General features: G+C 39.7%; 1 protein-coding gene and 1 long non-coding RNA gene across 2 annotated transcripts in view; one reads left to right on the forward strand and one right to left on the reverse strand.

Annotated features, from left to right (window-relative positions):
* On the reverse strand, positions 1–23,017 carry DCAF15 (DDB1 and CUL4 associated factor 15). Its single transcript, XM_032211209.1, has 13 exons — positions 22,879–23,017; positions 17,942–18,039; positions 17,665–17,800; positions 14,155–14,261; positions 13,567–13,703; positions 11,852–12,022; positions 8,321–8,908; positions 6,125–6,216; positions 4,706–4,834; positions 2,223–2,308; positions 1,741–1,845; positions 828–943; positions 1–427 (listed from the first exon to the last, which is right to left on the reverse strand). Exons 1-13 carry the CDS (start codon positions 22,993–22,995, stop codon positions 372–374), a joined length of 1,938 nt encoding a protein of 645 aa, XP_032067100.1. The 5' UTR covers positions 22,996–23,017; the 3' UTR covers positions 1–371.
* Positions 22,334–24,415, forward strand: part of LOC116504283 — a 6,252-nt gene continuing 4,170 nt past the window's right edge. The window contains exon 1 of the long non-coding RNA XR_004254793.1: positions 22,334–22,420. This is a non-coding gene — a long non-coding RNA (uncharacterized LOC116504283). The remainder of the gene's footprint in view (positions 22,421–24,415) is intronic.

Genomic DNA, 24,415 nt, shown 5'->3' on the forward strand with positions numbered 1-24,415 from the left:
ACATCTTCAAGTTGCCAAGGTTGAGAAACACTGCTATAGAAGGTTAAACAGCTACTTTCTGCTTTTTCTAAATCAACTGAAGTTGAGCCATCTTAAACAATAATCCTAATCTGCAAGGAAAAGTGTGTTTTTCAGAGTCTCAAGCAACCTCGCCTTTTCACATACAACCCCCACCCCTCCCACAACAGCAACAAGGAAGAAGAGGATGTTTCTATTCACAAAAGCTAATGTATCCAAGATCCTCTTGGCAACATCTACTAAAAGAAATGGGAAAATTAAAAATGTTTTAACAAGGAGGTAGTTGAATTGGACATACAGTTATGGCAAAAAAATGAACAACTGTTGTGTAAGTTTTGCTTCTGAGCCAGATCTCATAAGACAATCCATGTGTACCGCTCATTATCTGCTAGGAATTTTAATGAGCAACCTGCAATTACAAAGAAAAAAAAGAGTTAGCCAGGAACTAGTGTCCTTCAAATACACCTTTCTCCAAAACTAATTACATTATAAAGTCATCTTGGATGGAATTTTTGAAATCTGCTATCTGAAACCAGAAACTACGATAGTAATTAACTGCTGCTTCTTCGTGGGCCATAATCATTCAGAGATTGAATGAAATCTCTTAAAAATCCAGAACCCAGACAGATGTCTACAATCTTTAACGTTACAAATTTTCTAGACAAATTATCCTACATTTTTTTTTCATGAACAATGTCAGAGACAGAAAGCGCCAAACATTTCTTCGATTGAAAGCTGGCTATTATGCAATATTGGTCAGCCAACTGAATTTACCGATTGTGATTAAACTTTCACAAGACAGAAAATACCTTTGTGAAGGGCTTCATTGGTCATTCGGTTGACGTAGCGAACACTGCTCTCTGGTACAAGCCACTTCATTACCATATCCACACAGCTTTTCCGGTAGGAGCTCCACACACTGCCACTGAGAGGCAGGAACTAGGGTTAGTTAGCAAGCCCAGAGTTCACACTTGGATAATTTTGATAACAGCATTTAGAATCATGGAAAAATACTAATCAACTTGCCCTCAAATGTAAGATCATCAGAACCAGTGGCAGATTATTCCCAGTTCCACCACAAAACCGCGTTTGACTAAACTGCACTCGACTAAACTGAGTAGCTGACATCATCAACAGGGCGACAACAGCACCGAGACAGAAGCACGCTGTAAACCCTAAACCTAAAATTAACTCCTAACCCTAAACCTAACCCCACTAAACCTAATCCTAAACCTAACCCTAAACCTAACCCTTAACCTAACCCTAATCCTAAACGTAACCCTTAACCTAACCCTAAACTAACCCTAACCCTTAACCTAACCCTAAACCTAACTCTTAACTTAAGTTGAATCGGCTTGCTTTCAAAGCGCTATTTAAAGCGCCCTTCTTTCTCCGCGCTGGCTGTTGTCGCCCTGTTGATGACGTCAGCGACGCGGTTTAATCGGGCGCGGCTTAGTCGAGCACGGTTTTGTCGTGCCACGATTATTCCCTACGTTCCTTTAATTTTGCTACTATATAATAATGGTCACCAGTCACTTCCATCGGGAGACATAGAATGGTACCTTTTGAAAATCTTTGCAGAAAGATTTCTGAAAATATGTCCGAGGAAAGAGTTGAAGGGCTGGTTTTCATTAGAAAGGTTGCAATAGAAAAATGGTAAAAAAAAAAAGAACTGAAGGATAAATATACCCCCAGAAAAGTAGTAGGTCAACCCCGTCTTACCTGGGCTGCCCTTTGACTTCTGTGAGATCACCTACACTGACAGTGACAAAGATGCCAGTATTCAGATCCCATGCCACTTTGAGGCTGGTGTGATATGTCTTTGGTCTGCAGACGATAATAATGATTAGAAGACCACCCGTCCAATAAATTCAGACAGATAATATCCCTACTTATATCAACATTTCCCCAACCTTACACAGTTGCTCCCAAGGAATTCTTTGCTCATACAGATAGCATATCTTGTCTCCAAACATTTTGAGCATGTATTTTTAATACCTGGGATATAATATTTTAAATTTCTGGTAGAACTGAAGACCTTCAGATTCGTTCAATGCTTCAGAATATGCGGGAGCACTTGGGGTTTTTAAAGCAGTTGGGCCTTTTTGCAGGAGATTGCAGTGTTGCTTCAAGAAGGCTTGTGCAGCAGACACACAATCTTGGAAACAAATCCAAAGAACTGTCTAGCGTGACACGGGACTCACCTGAGCTGTCCCTCTTCATCTGGAGAAGGAAATGCAAGCAGTAGGAGTCCAATATTGATGATGACTTGATTGGTTTCTGGACATACCTAAAAGACACATTTAAAAGAATTTCGTAAGTTGCATTTGGCTGGAAGACAAGGTTCTATTCCAGTGTTTCTGGCTGGGGAATTCTGGGAGTTGAAGTCCACAGGACTTAAAGTCGCCAAGGTTGAGAAACACTGGCATAGATATTATATGATACTCGCACTAGCTACTAGTTGCATTCCAACACAATCCAGTACATTGATATTGACTTTTAAAGCCATTTTAATAGATCGGCGGTGTAACTATTTACATATCTCTCTCCAACAATAAACCTGCCTGGCTACTTAGATTAGCAGGAGCTATGCTGGCTGGGGAATTCTGGGAGTTGAAGTCCACAGGACTTAAAGTCGCCAAGGTTGAGAAACACTGTTCTATTCTTATCTAAAGGGAACCCAAGGTTAAAAACTGAAAGAAAACAAAGGATTGTTCTTAGATCATTCACGCGCCATAACTCTTATAAACCGAAAAGAAATACGCTAAGCGGGAACCCCTGAATTTCAAAATATCAAAATATAAGCCTAATTAACTCGTTGGCAGTTCCTAACACCTAAGCCAGTTTTTACTGAATGAATAACAAAATGTTTTCCTACTCTGCCCTTTTACTAGTCAGAGACCTCTCTGAAGTAATTCTCTTTTCTATTCAAACCAGCTATTCTAAAATGGCTCAAGTAAATTTTTGGGGTGAACAAGTAGTCCACAATAAAATCAGCATACTATTAATATCAAGGAAATGTTGCCTGTACAACCTTATTCCAATTTTTTTATCTTTTTACTATTTCAATCCACATAAGCCATAAAACAGAGACTCAAAGGTCACCTCGAACAGGACAGGTTAGAACTGGCGAGACAGTCCCACTTGGCACTGAATACAATGAGGCAATAGTAGTTATGCCAGAGCTTTTAATTAAAACTTGGCACGGTTGATCAGAATAGTCAACTTGAAGCAAATTGGGAATATTTATCTTCTCCAGGTAGGTGGAGACATCATCCAGGCATGGGTATGGCTCCGTCAGGATCCAATACGACTGGGTCTACAAGTATTAAAGCCACGCCCACAAAGCTCCTCCCCAGAGACTCAGTCGATTCTTGGATTAGCTGTGTCTCCCTATCTCTCCTTGCTAATTACCATGCGCTAAAAATCCTTCAAAATGTTTTCAAACCTTCTCAATTGGCTTCCTCCTCAGACCTCTGCTCCACAGAAACTTTGATTTTTTTTAAAAAAAAAATAGTATTTCTTTGTTCCAATAAATTAGACTGCTGAGAACTTTTTAAAATAATAACAGGTAAGCTCTATTCAGTCAAGACTGCCCCCAAAATGTCTGGATTGGAAGAAGAATGGAAGTTTTTACAGAGTTCCCACCATTTGTATTTTCTGCATTTCTAGTTCTAGATATTAAAGTAAATGCTCATCTTATTCTTTAAAAAGAACTGTGAGGTTCTTCACTAGGGAGCATTTTTTTCATAAATCAGAGTGGATTCTGTCTGTCTCTCTCTCTCATCTATATCTCGAACTGCAACCATGAGACTCTCTTACTCTCCTGAATAATTAAGTTTTACTCTCCACAGTTAAATACACATGCATGTTACTCTCTTAAATATAAGCTATTTTGAGAATATATGTTAAAAGACAACATAAAATGTAAATAGAAGCATCCATTAGGGATGACCTCAAATCTCCAAAAAGCCATATCTCTTCTCTTAATTATACGATCTTGGACTGTAAAAATATATTAATTCTTAAACATTCCTATTTTAATAAGGTGTCTTCCAGAAGTAGAATATAACTCCTAGAACCCCCGTTTACTAATGCAATGAACATTACAAATATGACACAAGAGGAAAGTGGTCTAACAATTCTGGGGGAGGTATGTTGGGAAAAGTCTGGTCTAGAAAACTCTCAATTTGCACTATTTTTATTTATACCATGTGACATCCTCAGGGAGTCCATTTCCACCCCCTTTCAGACAGACAGGCAGCAGTTTGCCTCATACCCACTCTGTAGTCAAAAGTATTGAAAAACAAATAATTACAGAAATGGGACAATTTTGTGAATGGTAAGGGCCTTTATTATTATTTAAGGATGAATTTTTAAAAATCTGGGTTGCATTAGAGCTATTTCAAGCTATGCTGACATTCAAAGGACAGGTAAACTTGCAAGTCAATACTCAGCGCTCTGGTTGAAGGTGCTTGTATAGTGAATAATAGCCAAAAATAATTTATGTTTGTTAAATTTATACCCCATTGTTAAAAAAAAAATCTGAAATATCCTCAGATATTTCAAATATCCTCAAATCAGGCCTGGAGAACAGCGTCTGCATTTTTTTAATGAGCCAATAAGCAATACTATAAAAGTGATGTTCTCAAATAAGGTATCATTAAACAAATTATCATATTCCTACCTCCAAGATGACAATGTCATAGTCACTGAAGGAACAAAACTGCTTGGACCATGAAGCATCATTTCGAATCACTTCATTAATAACATATTCAAAATCCAAAGTCAGCTGCTCCACTGTTAAATATTGGCCCTAGAAAAGCAGAAAGATAGAGGGAAGAATCTGTATCCGTACTTTCTGGCACAGCCTGCTCCTTAAATTAAAGCATTTAATTTTCAGAAAGTCATACAAACAAATATAACTGCTCCTCTGTTTTCGCCTCTAACATTGAATCAATACTCTCTATCCCAATTCATTTTTTCCCTATCAACCAGATATCTTGTGCAAAATCTCCACAATCTACTAGCCAGAAAAAATCTGACATACCCGTGTAATATCAGACTACAATCTTGAATGTATATTAATTTCACAATTTCAGGCAAAAACCACTCAGGGCTTAACATTCTGCTTAAAATTTAGCATGCTATTAAGGCAACAGTTGCCTAAATATTATATTATAGCCAATATTTTTCTGCACATTGATTGATTCGCTTTTCACATACAGAATGTCTCCTCTCTGATCTGGACAGAATCAGCCTCAAAAATTATTTTAAATTGAAGTTCTAAAATTTCATTTAAAAAATAGGGGGGGGGGGGTTTGTCTTTCCAGAACAGAATCAACTGAAATGCAACACAATATATAAAAGACAAAAATATTACTTCTGAAATTCAGGAACTGCACATATAAATAAGCTATGCTAAAGACTTTTTCCTGTTTAAAGACTGAACATCTTTCAAATCTAACAGAAAAGAGAGAAGGAGATCTAGACTGGAAAATCTCTCCCATCCACATAGTTTTTGTCAAATTAATTTTATAGTGTGTATATTTTCTGGCTACTGTCTAGTCCTTGTATGAAGGTCCCCTAACTGATAAATTACACGCCTAGTATATGCTACGCCTGTTTAACCCTCATTTACAGAATAAACCAGAAACGCTTGGGTTCATACAACCCAAAACTATGATTAACAACCATACTAATCATAGTACATAATAAGCTGAGATGAAATCAAACAATATGTTTGTTAAACTGGCAGCTTAAACCAAAGATGCTTGAAAATATAAATCAGAAATACTTGAAACTTGCTGATAAACAAAGCGATACAATTTAAATAATCCCTCAATGAGTTCGGGATGCCTCCCTAATTTAAAAGCACTATATTCCAACTAATCAGGGTGTTTTGTGTGTCTGTGTGTTTCAATACAAATGAGATCAAACAACTGGATAAAGCCAAAAAAGCAAGTAATAAAAAGAATCCAAGAAAGAAAGTAATGAAAAAAATATTAATGAGGTCACATTTCCTTGAGAATAATTATTTAGTGGTCTAGTACTCAAACAGAGTAGCATCTCTTTCTCTCAGATCAGAAGATTCCTAGAATCTTACCTCGCAAACAGCCTTCTCCTTCAAGAGCTTCAAATTTCTTCCTAGGAGGTCTGTCACAACAAATGGCAAGGAGATTTTGTCATCCTCATATTCTGAAATGAAAAATAATATAAAGCCACTATGGACCTTCAAAAGAACGACTCCAAAAAATATCTTTTGCAAACCATAGAAGAATAAAAAGAGGGAAGCAAAAGCAGGAGAAGTGAATGTATTGGGACAGGGTGCTTCCAAGAGAATGCATTCAAAGCATTCTGCCTCCCCTTTGATTATCCAAGGTTAATGCGATTATTATTCCAAAGCATCCAATACCCACTGGGAAACCTTTTCTTTTTTCAAATCTGTCACATGAGATTTGTTTTCATATTTTGTAAATACCAATTCCATTTATTAATATTCTTGCTTTGGATAATTTATTAATAAATGCATAAAATTTATATGCTGCCTCAATCAAAGTAAAATGTCCTATCACTAGCGTACAAGACAAATTTACACGGTATCAGTAATTTATGTTTTGAGTATTTTTGAACAGGCAAAGTGTTTGCACTGAAAAATAGAACTGATTGACTTCAACATGCAGTTGTCTACCTGACTGGCTTCATAATCAAAAATATTTATTTTTGTCTTCTGAATTAGTTCTGGCAGGGTACCATGAACAAATATGCAAAAGAACACTCTTTCTGAATGTATTCTGAAAAACAAGTCAGCATTAATCTTTCCTACTTTCCCATTTTTAAAACACTTCATAAACTATACTGTATTGAAGAAGAATTTGTCACTGCAAACAATGATATTTAAAAAGCAAAACTTACTGGTTATATGTGAAAAAAACCTGTTCCACAAATCCATCTGAATATATATCAGTTATTATTATTAAATTTATAAAACCAAATCAGACACAGTCAATGTATCACTTTGGATTTCTGCATATTCTGATTATATACTAAGGATAAAAGGCAAAAATGAATACATCAAGTATTTAAATATATAGCAGGGTTAACAATGCACAGGCTGAAATTTTAGTTTTTAAGAAAATCAGACATTTTATCAGCAAAGAAATTGACTGATAGGCTGATTAAATAACAATTGTTCTCTTATGAGCAAAACAGTGCTTGAAAAGGTAGAAGAAAATCAACAAGATTGAGGGGATAAAACAAAGCAACTGGAAGGAAATAAGTTCTTCTCAGTTTTTTCTGGCCTTCACACATTGGCAGGCAATCCAATATTATAACAATTCACATTGGCAACAAGAGGAAAAAAGTGTGAATGCCATAGATGGACAGATGCATAAGGTATCTTTTTAAACATCACAACTACCTTAGACAATCAGAGAAGATCAGATGTCTCAGAATGGCTACAGTCCAGAAATTTCTTCCTAGACAAGCTTTAAAATTCAGGCAATACAAAAATACTGTGGTTGTCTACCATTCACACTCCACAGAAAGCAGTGCATAATATGTGACTATGTTACACTAATTTTAAAAAAAAATGTTTCAGGTTATGTGAAATAACACCCAGAGAGTCTATATACTATTAAAACTCTTTTCTGTAACTTTTAAAACCTATAACTGATACGTTATCTCAATTATGCCAGCACAAATCAGAGCACCAAATTTGATTTTTTGCTCACATATACATAATGCAGAATAACTCTTAACTGTGGATATTACTAAGAGAGTTATAAGCTACAGGAAGCAACAGGCCCAAAATTATGAATGAGTCACGGCTAGATCTATTAGCTATTACACAAATAGAATGCACAATTAGGATTCAAGCCACAGAATAGTTCTTCAGTGTTACATAGAAACAAGACACAACAGCAACTTTTAAATCTATTTCATTATGCTAGATATTTCAGACAAAAGGATTCCTCGTGATGTTATGCTACACCATCTGATCTTCTGCTAACCTTAATTGAAAAGGTTGGGTGAAGGGAGAAAAGGAAATCCATGCAGTAAAAGGAGACCCGATGAGGAAGCCATTATTTACACCTAGGCAATGGAGAAGGTGCAGGAAACATTCCCAAGGCTGGAGGAGGTAGCCTTCCCTTGTTCAAACAGAAATCTACTCAGTACATATGGGAAAGAGTGCCTATCCCCTGGAGAATATGGAAGCATGTTTCTTACTGAAATCTGGCTCATGCCTGGCAAATCCTGTCAGAAACCACAAACCCACTACCGCTTTCTTCCCCACACTCACCATCCTCTGTCTCGGAAGAATCGTTGGGCTCCAGGACGTAACGCAGTTTGGTATAGTTCACGTAGCCTGGCTCAGCTGGCAGACTTTCCAGTTCAAAATTGGCTACGAAAGATTCTTTGGGGGAGCTCTCTATATCAGAAGTGCTACCGGTTCCAGTAGACGATGCAGAACTATGAGCCACACTGCCATGTAAGCAAGATTCCAAAGTCTTCCTCAGATCCCAAGAGCTTAAAGTATCCTGGCCCAGAGCCCCAGAGTCAAGGAGGCACTTGAGTCCCTTGCCTGCTGCTGCTGCTTCTTCTTCTATGGGTGCGCTGCCTCTGGCTTCCTTGGCCCTTCGGAAGATGTCTGCGACAAATTCCTTTGCCATAGCTACAGCGGGTGAAACGTGGGTATCTATGTCGTGGGGAGGTACCGCAAGAGGCTGCGTTAATGGAGTCTCGCTCTGGCAGGAGCAGTGGTCTTTTTCCAACCCTTTCTCTAAGCCTTCAGGGCAATGTGTGATAAGGGATGCGTGGTTCACTTCCACAACAGGGGCCCGGGTCTGGCGACTCCTGTCATAGAGAATTTGGCAGAAGTTGCTGTCATCTAAAAGGAAACAACAACAATAAAATCAGAAGTGCCACATAATTTCTACGGCACATTTTCAAGGACTATTTGTAATACGTTGCTGACTAAATTCTATTCAGAAACCAATACATGAACATATATGTACAAATAATCAGTGTTTGGTTGTGTCAACTACGCTCTTATCATTTTTCCCCACTAGCAAACTGGGCTTTAGTCTGTTCTCCAGCAAAGCTTTTTTTAATATATATATATATTTGGGCATACCGGGGGTTGTGACACTAAATACATACCTATTTCCCTGACTCAGCTGATAAAGGAGGAGAACCTTGTGGCTTAGTGGTTAACACATCTGCCTAAGATGCAATACAGCACAGGTTCTAATCCCAGTAAGGGTATGGCTAGCTGATGGGAGCTAAATAGCTTGAAATAGATCTATACTAGTCTCCCTTTATTTATTTATCAGCACAAATGCAACACACACACACACACACATATACACACACACTCAATAGTTATGACAACGAACATTCTATGACAAGCAATCAAAGTAATTCAGAGGTAGATCATATATACGACAAAAGCATAATTTTTATTTCTCTCACGGCCTTCTAAAGATCCACAATAGAGAAAACACTTAAGTTACAAAGAACAATTATAAAAACATCTAGTAGCAAGTTTGACCATTACTATTCAAATCGTCTTGAACAGTAATGGTCCAGAACGTATTCTGTATTAGAATAATCTTTGATTTGCAATAGTTTAGGTAATTTGGGGGGAGTGGTATCACCACTATGAAGTAAGTTGATGTCATTCATTTTTATGAGGAAACTGAAATGCTGCACTTGGAGATATTACCAGAGCAGGCAAGGCATGCCCATCATTGCACTGTTTAAGAGTTCAAACGTTTAAAAACTCTCAGAGATCTCAAGAGAATTATTTATTCTGATAAAATTCCTGATTTATTCAGTTATTTGATTCTTAGACAGCCCATCCTAATAACAACAAGAACAAGAACAAGAAGTCAAGTTGTGGGGCTTTCAAAACCAAACAGACAGACATCTGGCCCGCAACATGTCTGACATCACTATTATGGAAAAGAAAAAAGTCTGGTTCATTGATATTGCAATACCAGGGTGGTTCATGAATTGAAAAGAAGCAAGTAGAAAAAATAACAAAATACTACAATTTGCAAATTGGAAGTCAAGAGATTGTGGAGGAAGAAATCAATAATTGTACCAATAGTAATAGGAGTCCTTAGAACAATAACCAAAGAGCTGCCTGGATACTTGGAAATCTTGAACTTATCAGACCTGAATAGCCTGACTTTGCAAAAAAACCACTTTACTTGGAACTGCCTATATACCAAGAAGTTACCTTAACAGCTCTTAGGTTCTTGGTTGGGACTTGAACACATTTTTACTAGCCCCATGAATCAAAAAGTTACTTGGAACTGTTTATATACCAGGAGTGTCAAACTCGCAGCATCATCTTGTCGTCACGTGACATATTGCGACTTTCCCCCTTCACTAGAGCGAGGGTGGGCGTGGCCAATGCATGCTTCATCTGACCTGCAAGCCGCAACTTTGACACCCCTGCTATATACTCAGATGCTACCTTAATAGCTAGGTTAGAACTTGAAACTGTTACATTTTTCCAGTCCCAGACTGTGAATCGAATTGAAGATTAAATCTTAAATAATAATAAACCATGGCAAAAGCAAGCAAAAGCAGTACCAATAGTAATAGGCGTCTTGGGTGCAATCCCAAAACAACTGGAGCACCACTTGAACACCATAGGCATTGACAAATTCACCATCAGTCAATTGCAAAAGTTGGCATTACTGGCAACAGCCTCCATCCTGCGACGATATCTGTAACACCATCAAACACCTACATCTGCCTATCCCAGGTCTTTGGTAAGGACTTGATAGGTAGACAAAAATGTCAAACCCATTCTGACTGTGCAATAAACAACAACAATAATAATAATAGGAGGAGGATTCATCCTATTACCACATATTACAATATTAGACAACACTATATAAAAAGTAGAGACCTTCAGGTTTCTGGGTTCTATAATGTCCCAGGATTTGAAATGAACACCTAACATTAGAACCATCATTAATAAGGCAACAATGTTCTCTCTGTGTCAACTACAGACGTTCAGATTGCCCCAGGATCTGTTGATTAAATTCTACAGGAGAATTATTGAATCTGTCATTTGTTCTTAACTGGTTTGGTAAAGCAACAAAACAGGACAGGTACTGACTTCAACAGGTATGACTGCAAAAAAAACCAGCTGTAACCAATCTTCCTTCCATTGAGGACCTGTACAGTATACATATATTATGAACCAGAAAGAGGGCTGAGAAAATATCTACAGACCCCTTACATCTTGGACATAAACTATTTCAACTCCTCCCAAGATAGCAATAGCAATAGCAGTAGACTTATATACCGCTTCATAGGCCTTTCAGGCCTCTCTAAGTGGTTTACAGAGAGTCAGCATATTGCCCCCAACAATCTGGGTCCTCATTTTACCCACCTCGGAAGGATGGAAGGCTGAGTCAACCCTGAGCCGGTGAGATTTGAACCGCTGACCTGCTGATCTAGCAGTAGCCTGCAGTGCTGCATTTAACCACTGCGCCACCTTTTGCATGCAATGCCGCTATAGGGCATTGCATGCAAAACAATTAGAAACAAATACAGGTTTTTTCCCCTTGTGCCATCACTCTGCGGATCACCTAATTACCACAGTACTGTCTTATGTCTAAGGATATTTACCCATGTAGTATGGCTGTATTACTATTATTCTTCTCATCTTTTCTACTAGCTTCTATCTACATTGGTATCTTATGCCTATATACTTTGTTGTTTGTACGTACACTGAGTACATACAACAGGCATCTCTCTCTCACACACATATGCAAATACACATAAACACACTTCCACACTCATGTACCTGATTTATGCACAGAAACAGCGCAGGCAACTAGAGAATAGCTGGTGTTCAGCAGCACCACTTGGTCCTTCTTGAGTTGGAATGCTGGCTGAAATGTGGGGAAAGGGTACACCACCTGGTACTTCATGTGCAGCATGAATCCATGCTGCAAACATTTGGCATTCGGGTCACCTGAGAGGTATATGCAAGGGAACAACAGAACCAAGAGAAAAAAAAAAAGCCTCTCATCAGTTGGGAAAGGACTCCTTAGGCAGGGTTTACAATTACCCATTTTTATTGATGAATTAAATTTCCAAGTTAGGGTAATAAGCATATGGCACAATGCACATAATCTAAGTTATGATATCATGCTAATTCCCTAAAATAAAGATTTTTGAAGCCACTGATAAAAAGTTCACTTGCAGGTAGTCCTTGACTTACAACCATAATCAGCATTGGAATTTCCATCTCCAAGTAATGTCGTAGAGTGGCATCATGAGACTGCATTGCTTAACAATAACAATGCTAGCATTCCCAGTTGCCATCCTAACCCCAGATGTGCAGGTGGTTAAGTGGGAAGGCATCCCAGATAATGAGTATGAGGTGCCGAAGAGGGAAGAAGGAGACCTTGGGAGGTTTAGCACAGACAATACACAAGTTGTGGAGTGCTGTAGTGTTCTGTGAGTTCAGGGAGGCTGGGGAAAGAACATGCTCCAACTCAGGGGAATCTCAGGACATCGCAACTCTGGGGCTGCAAGACCGTAGCACAATGTGAAGCTACAGCTTCTCCCTGGAAGCCTCAACCAGCCCAGCCCAGCAGCTCAAACCCACCAAGTCCCAGGACGCCCTGGCAGCATGGAAACCACACCCTGGAAAGCACAAAAGAACTTCTTGGCTCTGGGACTGCAAGAAGCCTCTGAGCTGAAGTGCAGTGCAAGGCTCAACCCCAGTCCAGGCCCAGCCATAGTCAACCACACCATCCTATACTCCAAGGCCCTTGCTGCCCTGCACTCCAACACCCTAACAGACCTTTGCCATTTTCTAGCTTTGGATGCTGACGAGTTGTGCCCAGCTGGCCCCTCAGGAGATAGCTGCTGATCATCTTCCCCAGTTCTCCTAAGGAAACCTCAAAGCATGACATAGGGGGAAAAAAAACCTTATGCAGCCAGCAGTTGCCTTGCAAAGGATCGGGCCAGGCACACCTTATTATCAGCGAAAGAAAGAAGGGGGCAAAGGTCAGTAACATGTCATGAACTATGGAGTGCGGGGGACAAAAGGGCAGAAATGGGAGGGAGATAGGTTGGTGGAGAGCACTGAAATGCCCCTGTAGTTTAAGTGCGGGTTGGCTGCGAAATGTCTGAATGTTGAATTTTTGGCACTGCAGCCGCCACAACCTCTGGAATTGAACTTAAGTCCCTTCATTCAGCACTGCTATGACTTCAAAGTCACTGAACAAATAGATCAGAAATCGAGAACTACCTGTATTCCTAACGATTAACGGTGTCATTAAAAAGATCGTTTCTCTCATATCTGAAAAACTGGAACTGAGCACAAATATGAAATGTTTTTAAATATTAGACAATAATCATCTGATAATGCATTAATCCTAGCATTTTTTTCTCTGTTTCTTTATTCTTCTCTGTCCTACTTAAAAGCTTTAATCATTACCTTCAAAATTATTTGAAGGGTAAAATAAGGGTAAAAAAATTCTCCTCTGTTACTCATGTTCAACTTACCTGGATGTGTAATGGCCATGTCCCGGCAACTGGGACAGTACATAAAAGGAGGCATAGCTACGGTGCTGATGTAGATATCTCTATGGTTTTCATCACTCATCATCATGTTCATCAGGAGGCCATTGGCTGAACGGGTACTGCCAGGACAAAAGGAATAGCGGTCATTCTCAGACAAGTCGACTTACGTTTTTGCATTTGTGTTTTTTAGTTCTGGCTTCCAAATTTTAAAAGTATCTGGCAGACTTCCAATCCCTCAAATTAATCCTCAATAAATTCAATGACATTTGTTTCTAATATACAGGAATACTGATTTAATCACTGGTAACAAAAGGTTGCGGTGTTCTGTTAAATCCCTAGATTTAATTTGTAACAATTCAGAAACTGAGAGGTTATTTGTATTCTGCTAAACTTCAGAGTAATTTCTGTTCCCCAACTTTTCAAGTCAGCATCTCACTTCCTAGATATTTATCATTTATAATATGAAACAAAAAGTATAATTTGGAATGCCTGCAAACAGAGTAAGTCTGCAGAAGGATATAGCAGATAAAGGTTTCAAACTCAAAAGGTTAATTTACTAAAGAAGCGTACTTGAAACCAAAAACGATGACCTTGGAGGAATCGCTGGGCCATTCACATACAGTCAAGTAAAGGTCACTGTAGATTTCTTCATCCTGGAATAATCGGACTTGGCGGACCTGAAGGAACAAGAAGATACTTATTGGAACACAGATGTACTTGGAAAAAGGATGATTAGGCTGTACAATAACTATCATAAAAATAAACCTTCCTAATCTGGAGCATTAATTCGAATGTGCTTTATGGTTCTATAGCCCTGTATCAGAGAATTGCCAAATGTAACTACATGACAAAGAAAACCAAACAGTAAAAGACAGCTAATGCAACCTATTATGCTAGTTAGTTAGTTAGTATTTGCCAAGATTATGAAGCAGGGTTAAGGTCAATCTGACTAGATGAAGTCCCTGATCCACCGATGCAATTAGGAAACATTCAAGGCTAGATTTCCTCAATGAGAAAATGAAGCAATACTATCTGAATCAAATACAGACAGAAGAACTTTGGGAGCAAGAGCAAAAGGAAAGCAGGGGCTCCATTATCTGATTCTTCCTTTCTTTAACCATCACCTTGAAGTTCCCATCCTGACAGATAAGATAAACATTATCATGGTTGAACAAAATATTTGCACTCCATTTGCAGGAGTCTTTGGATGTTGAGCAGTTCAAGTATATTTTGGTTTAACGGAGAATATTGTTTCAGAGGGGAATTAATATGTGTCTGATATAAATTAGATTTTAAAGCTTTCTATATTGGTAGGGATGGCTATTTTAAATTCAAATATTCTCAAAATATCAACTAGCAATTAATCTGGAAATTAATCCAAGGATCAGGCAGAAATCTGGCAATTAATCAAAGGATCAGGCATAACCATATGAAATTATAATCAATATGGTAATATGACAAGAGCCAGTTTGGGATAGTGTTTATGGGGCTGTCCTAGAAACCCAGAGACTTTGAGTTCTAATCCTGCCTTAAGCATGAAAGCCACCTGGATGGTTTTAGGTGAAATTCTCTCTCAGCCCAACACACCTCACAGGGTAGTTATTGTGGAGAAAATAGGAGGAGAGCACAGTAGTATGTATTTTCAGTGCCTTGACTTAGTTATTAAGCAATAAAGGATTTAAAAAATCGAATAAATAAAATGGATGTCATTAAAAAAAATTAAAATGTTAAGTGATCTAACATCTGACAAAATCTTGTATGTCTGAAGAAACTGACATGTAGGCAGCTTTGCAAGATTTGGGCATTTGTTTTTTTAACTTAATTTTTCACTAATGCTATTGCTCAATAAACTAATATAACAAACTATTTGTTACACTAAATTAGTACGTACATGGAAAGACCAACATACAAATGACTGAAACTGATTTATATTTCATAAAATTGCTAAAGAAGTTTGTGATTATTTTTGCTAAATTGGATTGTTACATCCAGTGTAACTTGTCTTCAGAAAGAAATGTTACCAATCTAATTTGTCAAAGCTCAAAGTATTATTTACATTGGTGAAAAGTGGTATTGGAAGGAAAAGTCTCAAGCACAAATTCAGATAGATAGATGAAAATCTAGTACAGGAGCCAGCAGTTTAGAATATGCTACAGCTGTAGCTTTATATCAAGGTATCTGAACTGTCTCTTCTCACAATTAGCTGTCACCAGAGGTTACACTGTTACTGCCTCCCCAGCCCCACTTCCTACAAAATGGTGATTTTCCTTAAAACAAAACAAAATTCAAGACCATAATGATTTACTCCTGCAACTGGTTTGAAAATGATTTTTTTTAATCAGTTTTTTCAGAATTATTCTTCAGAACCGAAGAAGCTTATTGGATGAGAAGCAAAAAGTCTTCAAGCAAAAAAACCAAGAAAGTCCAGTTGCCTTTTGAAAAAGCACCTTTGGAAAAACCATGACCTGGATGACTGAGAATCTCCACAGAAAGAATTATTTTATTTCATAATATGGCAGATATACAGAAAAGAAGAAATGTAAATCTACTAAATGAATTGGAGGGGGGGGGGAGACAACAACAAAATATTATACTTTAAAAGTTGGAGTAAAAGCTATGCATGTTCTTAGTTTGGAGATGTTTCTCTTTATAATTGTTCTTTCTGTGCTATCTTTAATATCAGCTACTATGACGTTTAATCTTCTCTACATATTTTGTTTAAAATGTAACCATTGTCTAGTGTAATCCAACATTTTAATCACTTTAAAACAATGGTTTTTTTTAAAAAAAAAAACCTTTGGTAGTGCTATCATCTTCTAGAAGCTTATTAATTCAGTATGTGCAATTGCTTTATGAGTCATAGCTCCTTGTTTTAAAGGAAAAATAAAGAAATACCATAAACACTTGTTATTAGAAAAATAAAATTCTCTGAAATAGATTACAAAGAAAACTTCCTATCTAGTTTTGAATGACATAAACATGATATCTGAAGATGAGAAACAAACACAAATGTCCCAGGTTTTCTTGATTATCCACCAGAAACAAGGCTGCAGACATGAGGCATGAGGCATGACCATTTTTTTTTCTAATATGGCATTCAATTTTTTTTGTTAGGCAAACTGAAGCTCTTAATGCCCACATTTTAATAAATCAATATATGATGGCCACTAGGAAACATAAAACCACCTAACAGCAAAAATCCAGCAGGAACATTCCGCACAGTGGTGGGTTACAACTGGTACGGCCCAGTATGGGCGTAGTGGTGCCTGCTGGGAGCACCAAGTATTGTTCCAATACGGTGCTCCGGAGGGCCCACCTGCCTGTCCGCTCTCCCTACCTCTATTTGAGCTGACCAGGGCATTTGCGCACTCACACAGAGCGTACGGCGTCTGCAGAGGGTACGCATGCTCATGCTGCATGCGTGCACATGGTTGACACCCAGCCCCGTTGCAGTGTACCGGTTGCAACGGGATCCAGAACCCACCACTGATTCCGCACCTGTACCTGTTACTACTCTGCTCTTCTCATAGGTCAGAGAATCCAAACCAGTGGTGGTTATGACCGGTACGCCCCGGTAAGGACATACCGGTGCCTGCCGGGATCACCGGGTGCCATTCCGGTACGGTGCTCCGGAGGGTCCGCCCACGCTCCTTACCTGTATTTGAGCTCTTCAGTGCTTCCGGGCACGTGCCCAGAGCGTACAGCGCCTAAGCACTGCTCCTCCAAGCAGCTGGAGTGTCGCGGAGCATTGCAGGAGGTAAGGACGCATGCGCATGCTGCGCACGTTCATGTGGTGGACACCGGGCCCCGTTGCACCGTACTGGTTGCACCAGGATCCGGAACCCACGACTGATCCAAACATTTTATACAAGCCCACTCAAAACTCCACACAAGGTTTACATTTGCAGCTTCAGTGCAAAGAAAAGCACTCAAATTGTTTTAATTCTTCTACCTTTTGAGCTGTTTGAATTTTTCTGAGAAGAAACATTAAACTTGTGCTAAATACAAATGGTCAAACTTTGTAAATGTATGTGATAGAGATCTCTGTCAAGTATATGCAATGTGTAGTGCAGTCCATACCATTTTTAGTTTGCTGTGAACGTTGAACTCCCACCAATAGAGATGGTAGATGTAAAAAGAGAAATCGTCATCTCCGCTGCTGCTGGTATAAGACAAGACGTATCTCCCACACTTAGAGAACCCAAGGAAAATGTGTCTGCAAGACAAGGAAAGGCAGGTCAGGGTGAAACTGTAAGATTTTCAAGCAAGCAATGTAAATGAACAGTTAATCACCTTACACCAGGGAAAATAACTAATCCGTAGCAAATTTTAAAAAAAGATTTAAATATAAACTTACCCTGCACATAGGAAATGTTCATCAACAATGCTCTTTAGAGACACACAAACTCTGGGTGGCAGCTTACGAAAGAGACGAGGTGACAACTGACCACTGATCTGTAAAACAGGCATCATAAGTTCTCAAATGCATACATATTCCCTTTATGCCATTCTAACCCAAATTTTATTATGATCTTTGACCAGCATATGTACATCTATACACACACACACATCAAAAGAAATGAAAAAGAAAAGATTAATTTATCCATATATCAAACAAATTTGAGCAAAAATTACAATGCAATAGAACACATGCTCAACAGGAATCACAGTGATAGTCGTTCATGGAAGAGATTTATTTATTTTGGTATTTACAATCAATGATTCCCAAAGGAAGTGCACTGAATCTAGTCAGAACAAATGCCCTGCAATGTCCATGCTTAATTAGAGATTGGGAATAATCACTTTTATTGTGTGTAAAAGACAATCTCCAACATTGAGGCTAAACTAACATCTCGTTACCATTCTGCATCTAGAATATTTCTTTCAATAAACTTTTTGCCTAATCATATCCCATCCTTTATATTGCCTTATTAGATATGCCATAGGCTGCAAGTTTTTCTCTGATAGATATCTTCCAAGTAGATTGGAAATTATCCTTGTTTGCCAGAAATGTCAGATCTGTTAGGTTAAACAGTGATTTTAGCCCATACTTAAAGGTAACAATCTAGATCCTGGCTTTTATCCTTAAAATTCCTAGTTCTAATTTCAATGTTGCCTTTGACATGACATGCTACTTGTCGACATGCTTAATCTTAAAAATTTGGACTGTCACTTCTATGTTGCAGCTAATTAAGTAAGGTCCCAGCTGAATCCCATATAATAGTGGTATCATAATTTTAACCTCAAACAGTTAGTTGAATGTAGCGTACACCTTCAGAGGAACAAAAGGACAGCAAAGTGACGCCACTCCTTTGACCAACCAGGTATGGGACTATGTCCTGATGAATGAAAAGTAACTCCCAAGTAGTCAAAGCATTTGTCTTGTTCCGTGTTACTGCCTTTAAGCTGCCTATTATGAATTTTAGGTCATTTGTTAAAGCCATAATTTTTGTTTGTTGATATTATAATTTTTTTCTTTTTCATATTGTTGAGCAAACCATCCCTATACATCCCGATCAGAGATAGTGGCCAAATAACATAAAGGAAATTGAAGTTTCCTTTGTTGACACATAAGTGAGTTTACATACAATTAAAAATTGACCTCCTCTCCACTCACACCCCCTCAAGTAATTGTGAAAGAATTTAGTAATAAAAAGACAAAAACGAAGATCGTCTTATTCAATAATCACTTACTGACGTTAACTCAAAATGCATTCAAGAGTAGTGAAAAAAGAACATCAAGCAAAGTGGCAAGTTTTACAAGTTATACTATACTACTACTCGCAACGTAATTGTCTATGTTTTTTATATTTATCCTACATCTAAGTATGCATATAGTTCCTATACTCACGCAATCATGCCTAACAAGTTACCCAGAGAAAAATAATAATTTGACCATAATTAATGACTGAATGATTGAACTAGGTTGGAGTTTTGCTGGTTCAAGTCCAGCTCTGAAGGTATGTCCACAAGCCCTTTTATTTGAGACAATCTACAATGTTTAAAACAAGATCTCAATTAGAATGAAAAAAAAAAGAAAAAATGGACATCTGGAAAACAAATCAACATCATCTCAAACACACACCAAGGGCCTACCATCCAATCTAATCCAAAGCCTAGATTTTAAGACCTGTTTGAACAATGCTAGGATACAGCCAATACACATCTTTAAGAGTATAGCTCATAGAGAAGAGGTGATACATGATCATTCCATGGCATGCCCATAAGTGCTGTACTGCCAAATTCTGGACCAGGTTCAGCTTTCAAGTTGTCATCAAAGAGCAGCCATTTATTACAATAGTAATGCAAAATGACTATGAAAACATCTTGGAGAGCTACCTGATCAAGAAATGGGAATAATTAATAATAATTGCACAGGATAAATCTATAAAGGAACTCTTCCTGACCACAGCTGCCATTTGCTCTTTAAGTAGGAATTGAGCCCCCCAAAAACCCCACCCAATATGTGAACCAACATCAGAGCAGTGCAATGCCATTCATGAGTAAAGATGGAAAATCTTAAATTCACAGCCACTCTATCTTCCTAAGATTGAGCTTGAGTATATTTGTCTTCATCTAGATCCCCACAGCTGTCAAAGACTGGGAGCCTTATTTAGTCGCTTACAAGCCATCTCTTTCCCAATCTGAAACATGAACTGAAGCACATCCAAATTATCCATTTCCTCCAAGGCCCTCTGAGGTTATAGCCTACTTTTTCAGAAAACCTTCCAAGAAAGGGAAGGTTAAAGGCTTGACAAAAGTTGTCCAGAACAGTTCAATCCAGGAGTTTACATACCACTGCTTCCTTCAAAGTCAGCAGAATTATCACCATCACCTGGAACTCAATGCTACTATATAGTATTGAATACCAATAAGCAGGTATTAAGTCAAGAATTCTGTCCATTTCTTCAGGAGTTAAAGATTAAATTATGCATCACCTCTGCAAGTCTTGCCCAGTTGGAGCCCAGGTCTAAGTGAATCTGAGTGATTGTATCCACCAGAAAACTGTTATTTACCGTGGCTATGCACATTGCCTTATGGCTCATCTTTTCTCAGTAATTGGTCACCTTTAAAAACTACAATCACCTGGCTATGAATGAACACAACAACAGCAGAAAGACAATATTTTGCAACTCTTAATGCCACAGTGTATTCTTTGATATGGACTTTCATTCACTCTTTGTTTTCTTCCAATAGTGCTCTAGGCATTTCTTCTAGAGTTTCATTCCCATTCCTCAGAAAACCAAGAGGCTGCAGAACAGCAATCCCATCCAAAACATCAAATGTCCATTCGGCAATAACTAAAACCTCAACTGAATCCTCTGGGGGAAAGAAACAGATCCTTTGGGGGGAAAAACAGATCCTCTGGGGAAAAACAGAGGTGATAAATTGAAGAGCAACCAGAGAATAAGACCCTATTATATAAGAACTGACTGTAGTTGGAACATAATCTTCCATTACCAGATTATGTTGTAATGCACCAACAAAAACATCACACGTTGCGTGCAACCCCTGGCACACATTGGGCCTTCAATTATTAGGGGCACACCTATGGCTGCCATTAAACCTTGAACTGCTCCAGATTCAATGTCGTCAGGGAGCAAGTTAAAGTCCGCAAAACCTGTTTGGACTTGGGCAGTATCAAACTGAATACATAAACAAATGCTTTGGCTACTCCACTGCCAGCCAACTCAGCCAGGGAAGCTGGTAGAGCAGCACAAATCAAACTACTGCCTGGAGCACAACGTAGTAAACTACAATGTCTCATATCTGGTTAACAGCAGAGCAAAATCTCTGGAAGCTGTTAAGGCATCCCAGATGACACTCACAACCCCAATCGGGGTTTTCCTGGGATTACAGCAGGTACTAAACTTGAAAGCAAGGTGGGCATACCTTCAAGGGAACTCCCATCTTGGGACCACCCAGGTATTAATCGATATGCCAAGCTGCGCCGAGGTGGCGCAATGGTTAGAGTGCAGCACTGCAGGCCACTTCAGCTGACTGCTATCTGCAGTTCGGCGGTTCAAATCTCACCGGCTCAGGGTTGACTCAGCCTTCCATCCTTCCGAGGTGGGTGAAATGAGGACCCAGACTGTGGGGGCGATGTGCTGACTCTGTAAACCGCTTAGAGAGGGCTGAAAGCCCTATGAAGCGGTATATAAGTCTAACTGCTATTGCTATTGCTAATCTCACCGGCTCAAGGTTGACTCAGCCTTCCATCCTTCCGAGGTGGGTGAAATGAGGACCCGGATTGTTGGGGGCGATATGCTGACTCTGTAAACCGCTTAGAGAGGGCTGAAAGCCCTATGAAGCGGTATATAAGTCTAACTGCTATTGCTATTCGTGATCAAATTGTAAATAAAGGTTGGTTTATTACATACATAGCTCTTGGTTTACAGCAGCATTCAGGGTCTAGGGCAGTATTTCCCAACCTTGGCAACCTTGGCAACTGGGAGTTGAAGTCCGGACATCTTCAAGTTGCCAAGGTTGGGAAACACTGGTCTAGGGGCACCAAGGATCCAGCGGCCTGGCATCCAAAACTATTTTTACCACCTGCCTTCAGATTTCCACCATACTGGGTTTAACCTGCCATGACCTTGATGGAACCACCACAGCTCTCTCCTCCCTCTCCATCCCTCTCCATCCCGCATTCATCCTCCTCATCCTCCTCTGGAACATAACCAACTACCCCCCCCCCTCACCTTCAAATTCCTCCAACAGATCGTAGGGACCTCCCCAGTTACTCCTGCACCCAGCAACGGAGGAGGCGCCGCCCCTGCCTTGGTCGACCTACCAACCGACCAGTCGCACCTCCTCTTCACGGCCACCCACAAAGGTAAACCGGGGTTCGTCACACACAGATCGCGGTCCCCAAGTCAAGGGCCCCTTCCTCAGTTTCTCCAGTCAAGAAAAGTCCGGGGAAACAGAACCCGGGGCCGAGAAAGGAAGGGAAAGAGCGGAGAGGCTGAAGGGCTTTAGGGGGGGGGGCATGAGCAGCCGCTCACCCCGACTTCTTCCCGCCGCCCCTCGAGGACTGTGGTGCCGTGGATTCTCGAGGGAGAACCCAGGCGCCACCCCGGTGACAGAGAGCGACTCCGGCTGAACCGCCGACACCAAGCGGGCCCGAGCCACGCAAGCTGCTCCCGCCGTAATGCTCGAAGCGGCTTTATCGACGCCTTCCTCCTTCCGTCCATCCCACCCCTGGCCCTCTTCCCCCCCCCTGAGGGTATCCTTCCAGCCGCAACGCCCAGCCGCATCCGTCTTTTTTCCCCTCCGGCGGCCGTTCCCGCTCACCTTGATGCGCTCCAGCTGCCGTATGACGTGCTCCCGCCGAGCCCCGCGCCCCAACTCCGCCGAGCCCCGTTTCCCTCCCGAGGCGGCGCCCCGCTCCGATTTCGAGCTCGGCGCCATTTTCCTCACCCTCCTCTGCCGTTCGCCGCTACGCCCCGCCCCGCCCCCCCCTCTCTACCTCCCTCAAGTGAGCGACGACGCTGCCGTGCCCTTGCTGATTGGCCGGCCCTCGCGCACGTGACCGAGCGTCAATGAGCGCTCGCTCGGGACTTCGTTTCGCCTCTCGCTTCCCATTGGTTAAATCTAACCGTCTTGTCATCCGCGGCCCCCTTCTGTGCTCCCACCTCACGGGTGAGAGATGCCACAGTTTGAGCGCTCGCTCGCTCGTGCCAGATATCCCCGCTGGATTTCGATTGGCGGAATCGCCTTTCAGTTTCGGAAGGGGAAGCGAATGGGGGCCACGCCCCCTCCCCCCTGAGTTTTCAGACGCAACGGCAGGGTAGAAAAAGACGCCAGAGAGGGAAAGTATTATGTTGCCATGGTAACGTGGCCACCGGCCCCGGCCTGGTCATCCTGTAGTCTGGACTAAAAAATAAACAGGACGTTATTGAGTTCTGTGGCATTAAAATGTGCTTCTCTGTTGTTGATAAATAATTTTAATAAGGGAATAATTGAAAATTGGTGTATGTATATATATATATATATATATATATATATATATATATATATATATATATATATATATATATATATATATATATATATATATATATATATATAGCTTGAAATAGATCTATACTAGTCTCCCTTTATAAATAAATATAAATATAACACATAAATATAACACACACACACATATATATATATATATATATATATATATATATATATATATATATATATATATATATATATATATATATATATATATATATATATATTTAATTTGTGCTGATAAATAAATAAAGGGAGTTTAAATCCCAGGTTCAAATCCCAGTAAGGGTATGGCTAGCTGATGAGAGCTAAATAGCTTGAAATAGATCTATACTAGTCTCCCTTTATCTATTTATTTATCAGCACAAATGCAACACAAATGTAACAAAGGCAACAGTAAAAATATTGGGTTTCTGTCGTGATGGACTCTTGTGACGAGCCGATAGACAGAGAATGGAAGCAGTTAGCTTCCTCCCATAATTGGGGCTTACCAGGGGTTGTAAAAAATCTATATATATATGTAGCGACTATTTAGAATATTTTGTTGAAAAATGAAGGAATAAGATTTCTGTTTGAATGTATGATATACAAGGATAATGATGAACATAAGCATACCTGATGGTTGATTGGTGGAATTATGCATAATTGAAAATAGTGATATACAAATACAAATGGTTGGTAAAAAAAAAAAATTCTATCATATGGGGATTATATAAAACAGTGTTTCTCAACCTTGGCCACTTGAAGATGTCTGGACTTCAACTCCCAGAATTCCCCAGCCAGCAAACAAGTACATGTCAAATGATAACCCAGCCCCCTCCCTCCA

Source organism: Thamnophis elegans, chromosome 2, assembly GCF_009769535.1.
Source record: "Thamnophis elegans isolate rThaEle1 chromosome 2, rThaEle1.pri, whole genome shotgun sequence".
Lineage (NCBI taxonomy): Eukaryota > Metazoa > Chordata > Lepidosauria > Squamata > Colubridae > Thamnophis > Thamnophis elegans.